The sequence below is a fragment of the Bombus affinis genome, chromosome 2, assembly GCF_024516045.1.
Source record: "Bombus affinis isolate iyBomAffi1 chromosome 2, iyBomAffi1.2, whole genome shotgun sequence".
Classification (NCBI taxonomy): Eukaryota; Metazoa; Arthropoda; class Insecta; order Hymenoptera; family Apidae; genus Bombus; species Bombus affinis.
In genome coordinates, this window is record NC_066345.1 from 3,438,089 (window position 1) to 3,455,648 (window position 17,560).

At 29.9% G+C, this 17,560-nt stretch overlaps 1 protein-coding gene across 7 annotated transcripts in view; it reads left to right on the forward strand.

Annotated features, from left to right (window-relative positions):
- The window catches only part of LOC126929006 (moesin/ezrin/radixin homolog 1), a 41,876-nt gene extending 24,368 nt beyond the window's left edge, over nucleotides 1–17,508 (forward strand). For 2 of the 7 annotated variants that reach the window (XM_050744962.1, XM_050744963.1), the window contains 7 exons: nucleotides 11,836–11,958; nucleotides 12,722–12,994; nucleotides 13,073–13,402; nucleotides 13,541–13,783; nucleotides 13,856–14,031; nucleotides 14,119–14,335; nucleotides 14,419–17,508. In XM_050744962.1, coding sequence (XP_050600919.1) covers nucleotides 11,836–11,958; nucleotides 12,722–12,994; nucleotides 13,073–13,402; nucleotides 13,541–13,783; nucleotides 13,856–14,031; nucleotides 14,119–14,335; nucleotides 14,419–14,583 — 1,527 coding nt within the window. In that variant the 3' untranslated portion in view covers nucleotides 14,584–17,508. Of the gene's footprint in view, nucleotides 1–1,904; nucleotides 3,375–5,239; nucleotides 5,274–11,835; nucleotides 11,959–12,721; nucleotides 12,995–13,072; nucleotides 13,403–13,540; nucleotides 13,784–13,855; nucleotides 14,032–14,118; nucleotides 14,336–14,418 lie in introns of those variants that run through there. The other 5 variants (XM_050744964.1, XM_050744966.1, XM_050744965.1 and 2 more) reach the window with 5 other exon arrangements.
- The last annotated feature ends 52 nt before the right edge of the window (nucleotides 17,509–17,560 follow it).

Below are 17,560 nucleotides of genomic sequence, written 5' to 3' on the forward strand. Positions count from 1 at the left end.
AATTTCCCACGAAAATGTTGCTTCTTTATCACTTTTATTCATTTTACCAAGTGAAAATATCCTTTCTTTGTGTTCCTGTTATTGACTCATCTCGTATAAATAGTAACAACGAGCAGAGTATGAATCAACGGGGAAAATGTTGCGTATTTCGCAATTGCGTTCCACTGGGAATATCTATTTAGACATTTATGCAAGCTGCTTATTTATTTAATTCCATAAGAATAAACAGTTTTCGAATTCTTATTGATCTCTAACGTTATCGAAACAAAGAAAATCAGCGTAGGAGAGACTAGAAAGGTATAGAATTATAAGGATACGGTAATGTCAAGACGCGACGTAACAGAAATTGCAAAAAAAAAAAAAAAAAAAAAAAAAAGAAAAGAAAAAAATGGAAACAGACGAAAAATGAAAAATCAAAGTATTGAATTAGTCGTATCACAGAAAGAATTTGTAGGCATGATATTTATAGTTGTATCATTATTCTTAATATTTTCTGTGTTTCGTCTTATGCCTTCAAGAAAAATTTATTATACATTTAATAATAGATACACCTCATCTGTAACGTGAGATTATGCACATGTCTTGTGTTTCAATCTTCTCTCCTACCCTAAAGTATCGTATCAGCATTCCTTAATGTCGTGACTTACATCAAAACAGCAGTCTTTTTCATCGTTATAGAGACATTCGTTCGTTAAATATTGTTTTCATTGTTTGCACTCATTTGGCAGGAACGTTGATTATTGAAAATTTATTAAATCCACTAAATCTGTTGATATATATAAAAATTTAATTCTAAATAAAAAACTGACCTATGATATATAGTAATACATTTTCTTATTCGATACGCATATTCTGCTTTTTGCTTTCTATTTGCGTCAGTGGTTATATCTCATCACGGCTAGTCAACTTGATGAAGAATTGCGGAAGAAAATTAGATATATGAAAAGCATAAATATAATTATAAATAATAAGTAGGTATATAATGAAACATCTATGTGAAATATATACGTAAAGAATTTATTATTTTAATGGAAATTAAACTAAACTGAAGCCTAACGCGTTACTATGCAGTGACTTAAACATTTTTAAGTATAGTTTTAAGACGATGTATATATACAGGGTGGTCTAAAAATCAGCAGTCCTCACGATCTTTCAGGTTCTTCCGATAACAATTGGGCAAAAAATGTTTCGAACAAAAGTTAATCAGCTTTCGATCAACTACGAATTGCAATGTTAAGGACTTAAAAAAGATATTGCTCCCATGAGAAGTTCAGGTCGCCTCTATTTTTTTAATGGAGTGATAGATCTTTTTATATACTATTATTCTTCAGTTCCCTGCAGGGAGATATTAAGATATTTGGATTGAAAAATGATTAGTTTACAAGATATTGTAGCTTTAATGTTGTAAAACTTATCGTATGAAAGTCAAGGAAAGATAAAGTAGTACTTGTTTTCCTGCTCTTTTATGCAAGTTTTACGACATTAAAGCTAACATATTTTTAAAAATAATCATTTTTCAACTCAAGTACCTCAATACCTTCCTGTAGAGAATTAAAAAATGCATTGAACGGAGCATAAAGAAATGTATTGTTCCATTTAAAAATATAAAGGTGACCTGATTTTTCATCGAAGTGAAATTTTTTTTTGTAATTCATAATATTGCCATTTGTAGTAGATCGAAAGCTGATAAACTTTTGTTCAAAACATTTTTTGCCGACTATCGCAAGTGTCTGAAGAATTGTGTAGATTTTTAGACCACCTTGTATATCAGCTTAGTAGCTCTGTGCTACACAATAGCAGTCTAAAATCTAAACTGTTTTTCGTCACTTTCAGGTTATTGACGAATTAGTTTCGTCGACATTTTGTTTGCAAAACATTAGTAATTGAGGTATTATTTTTCCTAGAAATCTGATCATTTGATGGCAAGATCAAAGAATCTCAGCATAATTGCTTAACCTTAACGTAAGCCTCTTTTAGTTTAACTTATATTTAATTTATATCTTCATGAAATATATAACATAGCACTATGTATCTGTTAAAATTCCATGTATGGATCTGCAAAAATAATGGAAAATGCATGATGAAACTTTTCCATTACAAGAGATTCCGTCTTGAAGAAAAGTTATATGTTTACCTAATAGGTGATGAATGTTTACTTAATAGGTGTTAATTGATATCGAGTAATGAAGAACACACGATAAAACTGGAGATTTAGGATAAGTCTTATTACTTTAGAAATTGTTAAAATAGTAGGCTGTATATTTTAGTATAAGATGCCATATCCCAAATTCCTAAAGAAGAGTGGTTAAAACGAGCAAATTTGTGAGATATGCCCGTAATGTACAGTGCCGTGGATAATTATAAACTCAATTCCATTTTTAGATTTTTCATGTAAAAAAGAAAATTGAAAATACAATAAACAAAAAATTTCTCCTCTCGAAGTGTGGAAAAAATGAAATTTTCTCTTAAAACTGTGTTTTTAGCTGTGAAGAAATATAAACTTAATGTTAATTTTGTTACGTCTTCGTTCGGATTTTTGTTTATTTTTTATTATTTCTATTAATCTGTTAGATACTTTATCCTTTAACTTATTTAAAGTAACGCCTTGAATATCAGCCCACACGGATTTTATTCTTTTTTTAAGTTCCACGATATTTTCTAGAGGTAGCTTGTCCTAAACTTTTCTCGCTGGAATTCTCCACAGGTTCTCGATCGGGTTCAGATCAGAACTCAATACTGGCCATAGATAATAATTCTAGTCCGAAATCTTGAAACCAAATTTTTATAGCGGCGGCTGTATAAATAGGTGCATTGTCTCGTTGAAAAATTGTTTTTTCGTTTTCTATTTTAGTTACGAAAGACAATAATTTGCCATGTACCATCTCTTAGTATATTCTATAGCGTTGAATTTCCCTTTTACAAAGATAATTTCACTTAACATATCTAGGCATGATTAGTGGTTTCCTAGAAATATTAAAGAGATAATGCAGAAAATATGTTTGAGTCTGTAATTACTCACGATGCTGTATGTATGTACATATATATCACGGGTATGTGCATTACGTGGTTAATAAATATATGTAGCAGGCAGCTTTGGTGTTTTATCCTCCACAAGGATGATCCCAAGCGCACGGACAATCTTTGAAATTAATGTGTTCTTCTATAATCTTCTATTTACTCGTCTAACCATTGTTTCATTTACTTATACGACGAAGTTGATATGTGTTACACATTAATTTTAAAGACAAGCATGTGACCGATAATTCAAGCAGCTTGTTCGTATACTTAAACTTTATCGTATTTTCATTCTTTGAACGCATGCCAACCGCAATACTAACAACTGGAAGAGTGGACTACTTCCGTTCTTGTCTAGGGTAAGTTACCACGAGTTTAATCAACGTAATAAATCATGTTGTACATTATGTTTTCAAATTATACTCGTACGAGGGCACTGTTAATTATAAGTTCAAGATCACTCGTTTTACATTTATACTTATACGATGCACGAACAATCATAAATGTTACTTAATCGTGATCGTCGTATTAAGTCCTCAAGCGATTCGCGTTTAACTATGTAGTAAAATAATAAAATTGTTTCACAGTGTCATACTTGGGTTATGCAATTTTTCATTAATATCGGGAAATCTTTAAATACGGAATTCAACTGAATTAAATTTTGCTATGAGATAAATAATAAACCATCACTGATATGTACGAATATGAAAGTTAGCTTTTCATGTAAAGAATTGAATGCTTCAGATTTGCAAGGAGTTTTTTATTTTTCAAGTAGTTGCGGTGTAATAAATCTTGTTTGAATTTGAAGAATAAAATTCTAAATTATGTTTTATTTTGTCCGAAATGAGCAACGGGAGTTTCTTTATTTTTCGGCATTTATATCGATTATCGCTTAAATTTCTCGATTAGAGACATAACAAGGTACACCAAAATTAGAACTAGATCTAGAATAGATTCCAGCTGTTAACCAGTGTAATCATTAGTGGAACGTCGGTTTCCTGTTTTTAATCGGCACCCTTACGCTTTACGACGTTCGTTGTTTCTAATTTGTTTGTACACTTATACTCGATAGGGCGACTGCAGAGGAGCAGCATCATCCACGTATTGTCATTTACCGTATATTGTAATGACATGGAGTAATTAGTTATTTACACGTACTTTTGTTATAATTTCACGGTATTACAGCATAACGTTTTTAAATCATGACTAGTGTGATTTATCGATGTCCTTGCAGCACGTTTCTAACGTCTATCGCACTACAGCGTATTTCGCTTCAGATCGGAGCGGTATGTTTTGGAAAGCATACGCGTATATCGAAACAATTCATAACGACACTATTATACAGTTACTTTTCGTAGTTAGCGTACAGCTTGCTTCAAATTGAAGATTGAACGATTATGAATTTACATTTAAACGATTATGAATTTACATTTAAATGATTCTGAATTCACATTGAAATGATTATGAATTTACATTGAAACGATTATAAATTCACAGCGAGATAATTATGGATTTACATTTAAACGATTCGAATAATAATAATATAATGCTGGAACACTAAATAGCGGAGAAACATACTTACAATTGTAATACCAAGTGGCTGTCCAAAGTATCTGGACACTTATTGTTAGGCATAGAAACACACACAAAAGTTTCTACGGATGTTGCAATACTTGTGTGAGCTACTCTATAGTTCTAGGATTAAGTTAGTATCCTGATTAATGATGACGGTTTTCCTGACGCCTCGTGCAAACATCTTTTCACAAAGTTTGACGTGTTAATTATATATAAAGAACTATATTATACTATATTATATTATATTATATTATATAGTAATTTTTTAGTTGTTCTAATGGCAATATATACCTACTTTGTCGATAATGAATCGATTTAGGACGAAGGTAAAATTGTAATTTCTGAAAGTTTTTTGTTCTTTGTGTTCCTACAAATGAAACTGTAAAAACTGAAATTAAAGGTCATTCGAATCGTAAAATTGAAATTAACGAGATATGTAATTTTACGTGAGCAAGAAATATTATTAAGCAGCTATAGGAAATATCTTATTTATAATAATTGAGGACGACTAACGGTAAGTTAAATCGATGTCTCATTATTCCGTTCTAATTATCAAACAATCTCGAACTGTCCTTTATCGATTTCATTTTCGACGTCAGCGAAATCGCAAGACAAGAGCAGTATTTGACAATATTGGCAAATAATTGCAGGTGGTTCCGTGTGGCCTTCGAAAATTCTGGCACGTAAGACCGCAATTAAAGTTTTCTAAACCCGTAGACGCGAACCGAAAGATAATTGTCCCAGCGCCTAGATTAAAATCCTCGAACTAAATGATAACCTGGTGTTTCACCGAACTTCCGCATTACACAATAACATAAAAACATTAACGTCTTAGCATTTTGGAATGGAGAAAAGATTTTCGAGTGTAACACGTTTTCGGGAGATTGCTCGATATTGATAAACAATCCCTGCTTATTTAATCCATTTATTTTATTCCCCGAAGCAAACTCTGCCTTGCCAAATTGTACTCGCATTATTTTAACCGAGTAAGATTTAATTGCTTCTATTTTTCGCGTATAAAAGACTGCGTTTGTGTATAATGTACGTTACAGAGTTTATATATGTATGACGAGCAAAGTAAAAAGTAAATTTTTCCTTGTTAAGAGATACATATCGATATCGATATGTATGTGAGACTTGTTCAACGGTAAATTAACAAAGTTAGTCGTGGATTGAAACAAATTGATCAATTGCAAACACATACATTTAGTTCATAGATTCATATGAATTTATAGAAACATATTGATAATAATTGATCGAGGATCGATATCTTGGCGCTTAAAAAAACGCCTTATGTGTATATACTAATGCAGGTTAAACAATGCAATTTGCTGCTTTTCCCATCACGCATTCACTTCGAGAGTTTGTTAGTGTCATCGAACGGAAAATAAATGACCATGGCCTACCAATTGACAATTGCTGTGGCAAATTACTAGACGAACGTTCATTTTCTTAAGAATTAACACATGCTTCTTACTTTTCATTCGAACAAACTATCTTGAGTGATTATAATTATCGCCCAGTTTTATTATTTATTCTATCTGTGTTATTTAATTCCAACAGGGATAATTAATATAATTAGTAAGTCTTATTAGATAATTAACAGTGTTTGTTAATCTTTAAATGCATTTTTTTTCTTTATCAAAATCAATTTATTTTCGTTATAACAATTCAAAATGATTTGCACATTTATTATAGTTATCTTGTATGTACAGATATAGGACACGATAATGTTTAATCTTGTCGCTTAGTAATTGTCTGTTATTCTGAATGTAACAATAAATGAAAAATATTATTACATTACACATTACAAGGATATTACCATAGATCTTTTATAATCGTTAGAACTAAACTATTAGTGTAGTTGAATTCTTTTCTTTTTAAACGAAAAATGGTTGTTTCTTTTACGATCTTTGATAGTTATTATGTTACTTTTATATTTTTGTAGTCTTATATTTCCATCTCTTAAGAATTGCAAACATTATAGGCATATGCAGAGTTATGTTCCGATTATTTTGCCAATGAATCCATTGAATATAGCGAGAATGTAGTTAATAACATTGATTTATAAAAAAGAAATATTTAGCTACATATTTTCCATAGAATGAACTATTGTGCAATTCACATAATATTAATCATTGCAAAAATCAATCGTTGAAAAAATTACGTGAAGTGCTATGTAAATTTCAATCTTTGAAAGAGTATAATCAGCACATATGTATACATGTATATGAATTTTGAGTGAATTTTTTTAAATATGTCTTTTCTAATATCGTCATTTAATATTTATCGTATTAATTAGAATTTTCTTCTAACGTACGTAAATATATGACTATGATAATATTGATGTTTAATAAATGCATTTTTAACGATAATCATTATCTATAAAGTTTTAAATTACCATTACGAAGAAGTCGAGCGTATTGGGAAACACTTTTTAAATTAAATTTCTGCTAGTTTTTATTTCCTTAATTCATCAAGGATTCCAATATTCCGTTAATGTAATATTTCATTTGTAATCTTTGTTCAGTCAATTTGCATTATTAAATTCGCTTCGTAAAATTGTAATTATGAAAGGGAATTCTATGAATTTGTTCGATGCTTTTTCACTGCATTTTTTTCTCTATCTAGATATCTACAATTTTATTGAATTTGGCTGAAATTTAACTATTTACAGTACCATGATGAACTATATTTCTTAAATCGTGGACATTTTCTTTTTTTCGTTTAGTTTGTTTGTTTAATTAGTAGAGTTTTTCATTTACTGCAGATTTTAGAGTATCTAATATTTTCATGCATTTCTGATGTTCCAATAATTGGATATGTATGTTTTATATATGAGCATTGTATTACTATATCTTTATATTTTGTAATAACGTTACACAAAATTTACATTACGTATTTCTTTACTTTGTTCTTAATAAATTAACAATACACACGCGACTCTCACAGAGAAAGGAATATTTTTTAAATACATATATGTGTTATGAAATCAGTATTAAATATTTTAATAAATAGTTTCTAGATATAACACTGCCCTAACTCTATGATCATATGTTTTACATTCAAGAGCAACGGTAAAGCTGTGCAGAAGTAAATGATGTGTCACAATATTATAAGGAAATGCATTTAATGATTAACTACGGTAGACGTAATTATTAGGTTGGTGGAAAATAAATAGTTAATCGGTATCCGCATCTATAATCATTGTTCCATTTATACTTTCATAAAAAGATATTCATAATAACGTTGCAACTTACGTGTTTTTCCTATTAATTTATAAATTAATCGCAGTATGAAGAAATTTTTGGATTTTCGAATTATATAAAAATCTCGATTATTGTAACATAGTTGTAACAACACTACTTTCATAACAAAATTTTTCCAAGAAGTTTCGAAAAATTCCCAAAGCGTTTAAAAAAGTAACAACACGTAGAAACGAATAAAAATTTGCAAAATTACATTTATATTTCAATTCGATTGAATTTTCCATAGTCATATCTCGTAAGGAAAGACTTAATCCATTTCTTTTTTACCAACCTAATGAAATCAGTAATGAAAAGAATTTTTCTATTCAGTTATTAGTCGATAAAGTAAATAACTAATGGTAAAGATAAAAGTATAACAGTTGGTATAATTTCGTTAAACACTTATAGCATTATAGTAGTGTATCATACAATAATAAGAAATCGTTAATTAATATATATAACGAAATACAGTTTCCTCTATATTAACTATAATATTCGTGTTTTCTATTTTTATATTTTACCTTTATTTCCAATTTCACTACTTACTTCTTATCAGCACAACAGGGGCCATCACTGATTTAAAGAATTAACAACATGTTATCATCGATAATTCCTCTCAAAGTTTGCCGCACGCTTATACCTGCAATTTCCACGCACTTCTCAATGTCCATCATGTTGTTTCTTTTTCTTCCTCCTGTTGTTTGCCAGTTCCTTGTTCCTATCCGTGAAATTATGCAACCGCGCAGCAATATTAGTAATAATAATAAAAAAAGTCGCGTTACACCGACATTGAACCGCGACGTCAGCCGCGGTCAAGGCGACCGTGTCTACAGATTCGATTGACACTTCCGTATATGAACTGTCTAACATAAGCCCCAAGCGGATGCGGTTCCGCATTCCCTACGCTCGAGCGTGTGTTACGAGCAGTTACGAGAATCGAGCATGACTGGAGACCGTGTCTGTTTACTCGCTTTACTGCCAACTCCTATAATTATTCCTCATTTACATACTAATGCGAGTTTCGAAATAGAAAAATTTTAATGTTTCGATCAGATCGACTAGTAAAGAGTATTCTATTCTATTCGAACGAAACTATGTACAGAATATAATATGTGTAATAATAAATATAATACGTGTACTAGGTATTATTTCAAGTAATATAATAATTCTTAAAGATTTCAATAATTTCCTAATTATTTGTCAGGTTTACTCAAATTTTCTAAATCCAAAAATACAACTTCAATTTGTTTGGTTTTTAAAATTCAAAGAAGCAATTTGTTACATTTTGCGTTAAAAGTAGGCATACAAGTGGATGATTCCACTATGTGACAGATCTTTTAATAGAAACGTAGAATAATAAATATATCTTTTATATCAAATGTATCCGAAAAAAAGTAAAATATGTCTGTATAAAAATGAAAAAGAAAAGATATACTAGCAATGTATCTGTAGAATATAAATATCTAAAGGATTTATAGATATCAAAGATATAATTGTATATTATCGCATCTATAACGGATCTTAAAGTTTGCGACAATGTTTTACCTTTATAAAATGTTTGTATAGTCGTCGTAAAATTTGTTTGTAAAAATTACGGACGTCAAATAACAATATTGAATGAGAATCGATTATAAGTTTGATTCAATTGAATCGTTTTAATATTCTGACATCATTGTATCTGTTTGTTGGATTTTTTAATTTTAATTAAAACGTGCAACCCTTTTTATAAGTTGTAGATACAATGAATTTAATGTTGATATTAAAATGTACATTTTTATTAAAAATTAATATAATATCAATATTGGTATAGATTTACCTGTTCCATTACTTTCTTTAATTGTAGCTAACTGTTTCCGCTTTACCAGTTAAATAACGAGTGTCTTCGTGCTTATTGATTATTGACAGATAAATCCCACTTCAAAGTGAATTTGTCAAGTATTACAATAATTATTTTAATCAAACTCGATTTTCATCGTCAATACAAAGATGTGGATAATATTACTTAACGATTTTAAACGACATTCATTAACAACGCTTTTAACAGGATTGTCTCATTTTCAATTTGTGCTTAAGTTTTTTCATTTTAAATACAATTATTCATTTCCCTTTCCTTTCTTCTTTCGCATTTTTAAATTTTTTATAAAGGCAATTTACTTGATATTGAAATACATAATTATAATAAGTCTACAATATTTTGTATTATGAGCTACAAATATTCAACTATATTATTTAACAGCATCAGTTACTTATTTTTATAATTAAAAGTCGTTGTATTTTGTTTGTTTTCTTTTTAAATCATTCTTTCAATTTAAAGTAAAAGCGTTTGTTTTATTTTATTCAGACATGATATTGTGTTTCATAAACCTTTCACCTACATATAATCGAATGGTACTCATTGTAAGAAATGCGCATATGTAGGATAAATTGTAACGGAGACACTTTGATTAAATGACATTTGTTACCTTGAAAGTCTGTAAGGAATCTCGTTAAAGTTAAAGGTATTTATTCTGACGTATCTTTTCTAAATTTGTTACTTATACTTTCACTTTTTTTTAATAACGCAAATATTCAGTAAGAATGTATTTTTAAAACAATTATGATGTTCGCACATTAATCAATAACACGAATCAAAATAATGGGCTCCAGTTAAAATATAAATAAAGATAGTACTTACACAGAGCCAAACATACTTAGAACCAGAAAATGTAACGAATCAAACAATACAGATAACGAATTCACGTGAACAATGTTATACATTTTCTAGTTTTTGTTAATATTTAATGTCAGTTGGCAGTTCGAGAAGCATATGTGTTACTCATTGCCTTTCATTGTACAATTCTTATTTTTCTTTTACACGTTGAGATAAGATATTCACATACCTATGCGGCTACAGATAATCGTGTCAATCAAAGCGTCAACGTTATGACCATTCTCCATTAATGAAATATCTCCAACAATCTCTATCGCATTTGTATCTTTGAACGAGTAATAAAAAAGAAATTTCACACATACCACATATTTTCTTCATACAAAGTCGTTAAATTAACGTTAAATTAATATTCGGATAAGAGTTACCTATTCCGGACTATAATAAATAAATATATCGATCTCAAAAGTGAGAGTTGGTAAACTAGATATCTTAATATCCATATTATTTTGTCGCAAGTCATACTGCTTACCTGTAATACGATAAAAAGATAGTATCAACCACTTGCCGTGCTATTACGTTAGCGTTTTCGTCATCTATTATAATTATGTCATAAGTAGACTATGGATATTTATGTAAACACATATCTTCATGAATATAATAAAAGGGAAGGACCTGGGTAAACATTTATTCCATTCCATAAGTAACGTCGCTTCTTATGTTTCATTTTGAATTACTAATAGAAAATTTTGAATTACTAATATAAAAGAAAATGTTAACTATTAACGAATTTAAGTATGTACTTTTCGATTGGAAGGAATTCTATTTCATCGGGTAAATGCAAAACAAATAAATTTAACTTTGAAACAGCTACTAAATATTTTGTGTCGATGTCATAAAATTTTCCCAAAGAGCAATTAAAAAATGTTCGACGTAGTTCGAGAAAACAGTAGATATATTTACATTATTTATTAATGAATATAATAAAATTTATACATTTTTAAAAATGTTTATTACATATAAACACGATATTACTTATAGAATGATCTTATATTATTTTATAGATTTTTACACGTTATGTATTGTATTTTCTACACATTTTTGTATCTTTAAGTCTCCCATAAAAGCATAAAAATCCGTATTCTAATCATAGGATTTTTATCATCCTTTATGTTGCATGCAACGTCACTATATTCCATCATGTATACCGATGAGAAACACACTGCATTGCACGTTTTCAAACGATGGGATGATTTCAGTTTGTTATTTATTTATCGAATTTTCTACGTTTATGTTTCTTGTGGAAATTTCTTCTTATATTTGTTCCTAATTGATTCACGAACGTTTTAGGTGATGAACCAAGAAGTCAAGAAAGAGACTCCCCTGCAATTCAAATTTCGCGCCAAGTTTTATCCCGAAGACGTTGCCGAGGAATTGATTCAAGATATCACGTTGCGTCTCTTTTATCTTCAGGTATGGCCTGAACGTAGTATTCATCAAAAGGAGTAAAAAAATGCTTAATTAATATAAAACTTAAACCGAATTTTATACAAGTAAATATACAAAATGTGCTTTGTATGTATGTGCGTACTTATGTATGTATGCATGTATACATAGGAGTGTGTGCGTATGTACTACTTTCAAGTTTTAGTTATAGAGGGCAAACTGTTCGGTATTATAAGTAGAATTGTATTACAATGTAACAAGGTTGAGTACATAAGTGCATATTATCATTCAGATAATCTACGAAATAGATCAAAGCGAACGCAATCGTATCATATAATGCATTATACATGGGCACATTCAGCATAGTTCTATGTAAATCTGATTAGTTACCTTACTTTTTTGTTGACTAAAATTTATCACTATTATTATCATGAATTCTCACTGCTTACGCTTATTACCATCATATATGTTTTAAATCAGACTAAAGATTGCAATGAAAATGAAATTTTTAATTGTACTAAACATCGATCTGATCCAAAGATACAATTTTTCAAACAAAAGAAATATTGAAAATTTTATCTTCCAACAATGATGATATATAAATAAACCTTAATCGACAAAATAATCAGAAAATTGGTCATAGTTTAGAAAAACTATACTGAATACTACATGATCATAATATGAATATGATATATTTACATTATTTATACATGACAACATGACAACTAACATTGAAATAAAAAAGTTGAACCTAATATATATATTATTATATTATGTGGACTACATTTAGGTGAAGAACGCTATTTTGACGGATGAAATCTACTGTCCTCCAGAAACATCTGTATTGTTAGCGTCTTACGCAGTCCAAGCGAAACACGGAGATTTTCAAAAAGGTACACATACTGCTGGCTTTTTAATAAATGACCGCTTGTTACCGCAACGAGTCGTGGATCAACATAAAATGAGCAAGGAGGAATGGGAGAGTTCCATCACTAATTGGTGGCAAGAACATCGTGGTATGTTACGTGAAGATGCTATGATGGAATACCTAAAAATCGCGCAGGTAATGATTTAATAGCTTCTTCTTATTAATTTAATATTTGATCAATATATTGTATATATACGTTCCTTTTTTGCATAGGATTTGGAGATGTACGGAGTGAATTACTTCGAAATTCGTAATAAAAAAGGTACAGACCTGTGGCTCGGTGTTGATGCTTTGGGTTTGAACATTTACGAAAAAGATGACAAATTGACACCAAAAATTGGTTTTCCATGGTCTGAGATAAGAAATATCTCATTTAACGAGAAGAAATTTATAATTAAACCAATTGATAAGAAGGCACCAGACTTCGTCTTTTTTGCAACTAGAGTTAAGATCAATAAACGAATTTTAGCACTGTGTATGGGTAATCACGAACTCTACATGCGTAGACGTAAACCAGATACAATTGATGTACAGCAAATGAAGGTATGTTTCTGTGCGAGTATTCGCTTATAATGCATTTCTTATGTTTAGTTTCTTTGCTCTTTCTGAATCTTAAAATTAATCATCTCATAGATAATGGATTGGGTTTATAATCACAAAATAAACATTTATAATTTAAAGGCGCAAGCAAGAGAAGAGAAAATTGCAAAACAACAACAGAGAGAAAAGTTACAGTTAGAAATAGCTGCAAGAGAACGTGCTGAGAGAAAACAACAAGAATATGAAGAACGACTTCGAAATATGGCAGAAGAAATGGACAGGCGGCAAGCTGAATTAAACGAAGCTCAAGAAATGATCCGACGTTTAGAAGAACATCTTAGACAGTTACAAGCTGCGAAGGAGGAATTAGAGGATCGTCAGAAAGTACGTATAGTTTAGTACAAAATATAATTTTCCTACAATATATGTCTCTATGTGTCTTATTTCTATACGAAGGAACTTACGGCTATGATGGAAAAACTTGAACTTTCACATGAGATGGAAGCAGCTGAGCGTGCTAAACTTGAGCAAGAAATACGAGCTAAGCAAGAAGAAATACAACGTATACAATCTGAGGTAGTGGCGAAGGATGCTGAAGCAAGGAGGCTAGAAGAAGTATTTGAAGCTGCTAAGTATGTAATTTTTGTTATGCAACTATTCGCTATTTAAAATATGAGAAAAAGGATCGATTCTATTCTATTCTACACCTGTATCTATAGATTAAGGCAGGAAGAAGCCGATCGAGCATATCAAGCTAGTACAACGCCGCATCATCATCATGTTGAAGAAAATGAAGAAGGTGAAGAGGAAGGAGAAGACGAAGTTTCTCATGGTGATGTTACTAAAGATCTTGCAACTGATGAATCGATAATTGATCCTGTTGAGGAGCGACGTACGTTGGCAGAAAGAAACGAACGCCTTCACGATCAACTTAAGGTAGTGATCTTTGCTTATATATAAATTTATTGCACCCTGAGTAATTTTTGTGGATGTATTTGAATAATAATTATATATTTCAGGCATTGAAACAAGATCTTGCACAGTCACGCGACGAGTCAAAAGAAACTGTTATGGATAAAATCCATAGGGAAAACGTCAAACAAGGTCGCGATAAATACAAAACGCTTCGTGAAATTCGTAAAGGCAATACTAAACGTCGTGTTGATCAATTTGAGAACATGTAAATTATATATGCATTTGCCTATTTGCCTGCCCATTTCACCCTGCCTTTGAATTCTCTTTCAATATCGTGTACACATGGAACACTCAGTAATCACGTATTTTACATATGTATATGAGAAGCGTACACAGGTTCTCTGATTGATCTATACAAAGACAATTTGTAAAACTTCAAATATATTATTTTATAATATTTTTTTGGAGATGTTTCGAGGTATAAATCGCTCCCAATTTCTAGCGATGTAAAGTTTATGATATGTATTACTATTTTTCAAAGTCGATTCTATACTCTGAGTACAGTTAATTCAAGACAAAAGAAAATAAAAAGTTCACAATTGGCAAGGAACGCGACGAGCGACCAACTTGCGCCGTCTTCCATGTATGCTTCCACGTTGATCACTGTTAAGCAGTTTTTCGTAAAGCAAAATGTTTATATATTTTTTCATAACAAGTATAGATTTTCTTGCTGTTTTAGCTATAAAATATTTAACGTTAATTCATACTAACTTTGTTATTTTAGCTATATTATTAGCTAATGTTGTTTTTTTTTCTAACGATATCTCTTTTTGCTAAAATATCAAGAAAATGTGTTACATAATTTGTGAATACTGTTTTATTTTTTGTCCAAGCATTATACACAATATTTTGAGTGCCGGCGCATCAGTATTTTTTTTCCAAGTATTACTGTCGGTCACTAAGCGTAACGCCACATATGTGACTTCTTTTCACTGATTATTTTCTTGTCGCGGTTCTTATCATGTTGCGTCTTATCCGTCCTTGATAAGGATTTGCCCGAGAAATACATTGTATTTTTATTTGCGTCATCACTTATTTCTGCTGATGAATTAAGATTACTTTTGTCAATAGCGGTCGCTATACACTAATGTATACATATCGGTTCCAGTTTTATTCTGATGTATCATTTTGCTATTTACAGTAACAAATATAATCCGAGTAATAGATGAATTAATATTTTAAAACAGTGTGGAAGAGTCACCATTATTTTTTACTGAGTTATAAATAATCTCTAAATATTAACCTGAAATAGGTTTGTAATGTACAAGCGACCGCTTAATTTATGTAACACGAAATCAACGATATCCGTCTTCACAATAAATATAGACATGTAAGCACGTCATATAAACTTTGCAAAATTATACATACTATTTTAGTACGAACGAATTTCAACTACTGTTTAGTAATTTTATATTGAACACACTCGTGGCCTTTATTGATATACGTATATTGAAATACTAGATATTAATAATCAGTAATATAATATATAGAAATGTAGGAATATCGCGCGTCTCTTTGTATTGCATACCTTCAACATAAGGTAATTGCGCGGTTCCTATAAAAAGGATAGCTATCAAGATTCTTGAAAGTATGAAAGAGTGAATGTGAGCGAGAGTGTTATAATAAAAAATAATACGTACGAAAGGTTGGATGATAGGAGAACTATAATATGTGGCTGTCTGGTACGCCACATAAAAATTTTAAAACAATTCTCTTTTTAAAGAAAATTATATGGTGCGACAATGAAATTTAATTAAACTGTAATGAGGGAAAATATAGCCTATATATGCTGCCAATTTTTTGACGGAATGCAAACAAAGAGCGATGTTGTGAAGTGACATACTTTTTGCAATAACGAAGTAGGAAAAATGATGGGAAAGTTTAAAAACTGATCATTGTATCGGAATTCATACTTTTGTGCATTATCATCATTACATGTTGCAGTAAACACGAAAGGAAAAGTACAGGAAAAATAACAATAGATATTTTTTGATAATATTTAATACTACAATTTACAAATTAGTAGTGTTATATTATTATTATTATTATTACTATTATTATTATTATTATTATTGTATTATTATATTATATTATAAATATTATTAATATTTACAATCTAGTAGCGTTATTATTATTGAAACAATATTAAATGAAAATTGAAGCAAAGGATTTTATAGTCGTCGTGTATTTGTACTCTTAAAACAAGTCGAATGTACATGGCAATAACTACATACATATTTTGTACAATGTAACGCTCTAAAGTTCAAAGACAGACAAATACCATTTTCATAATAACTCGTCTGGATATTTTTGTCGTTAAACGTTTGGTGAGAAAGCTACTCTTGAAACATTCCAAAAAACATTTGTAAAATGATTTTTTATTTACGTTGGGGTTTTTCGCTTTCTTGTAAGATTTATAAAACTATTGGATTGCAAAACAAAAATTTTTCTATATACATACATATGTCTGTAATGTACTTAAATACAACTATGTATATTTAAAACTACAGTATTTTGTTTATTGTGTTTATTGTGACATGAAAAGACCACGAATAACCCTAACGTGGATCATTAAATGATTTTCATATTCCTTATGAAGGTAATGAATATAAAATCATCTTTAATGTATTTCCGCATATTACTTAATATATAAACTGCTATATCAAATCTTTGAGCTGACATAAAATTTAATGACATCATTTTACATATGTAAATATTATTATATACTTTCATGAGGTTATGGAAAATTAATTTAACGATGCACATCATGTTAAAATTTTCATGGTGTTATAATTTTTCTTTTCGACATGTCCAAGCGAGTAAAAACATGGTAGGAGAATATGCATTTCTAGTTATTAACAAATTTTTGTAACTTCCAATGCTTGATGGTATTTCCTAAATTTTCAACAATGTTCAAAATGCGAATGTTCCATTTCTATATCGAGAAAAAATCTTTGTAACAGTATTATTGATTGATTGAAACAATATACATAAAACACATAAAATATGACCACAAGGACGCATAAGCATTGTATTTTATTTGGAAAAAAATTTGTTAGTGCGAGGATATATGAAAATCACTTGTACTTTGCTGAAAAAGTTAAATATTGTTTAAATAAAAGAATCATATCATACATGTTAGACATATTCTGACCCTAATTCATTCTTTTTTAATTTAACTGATCT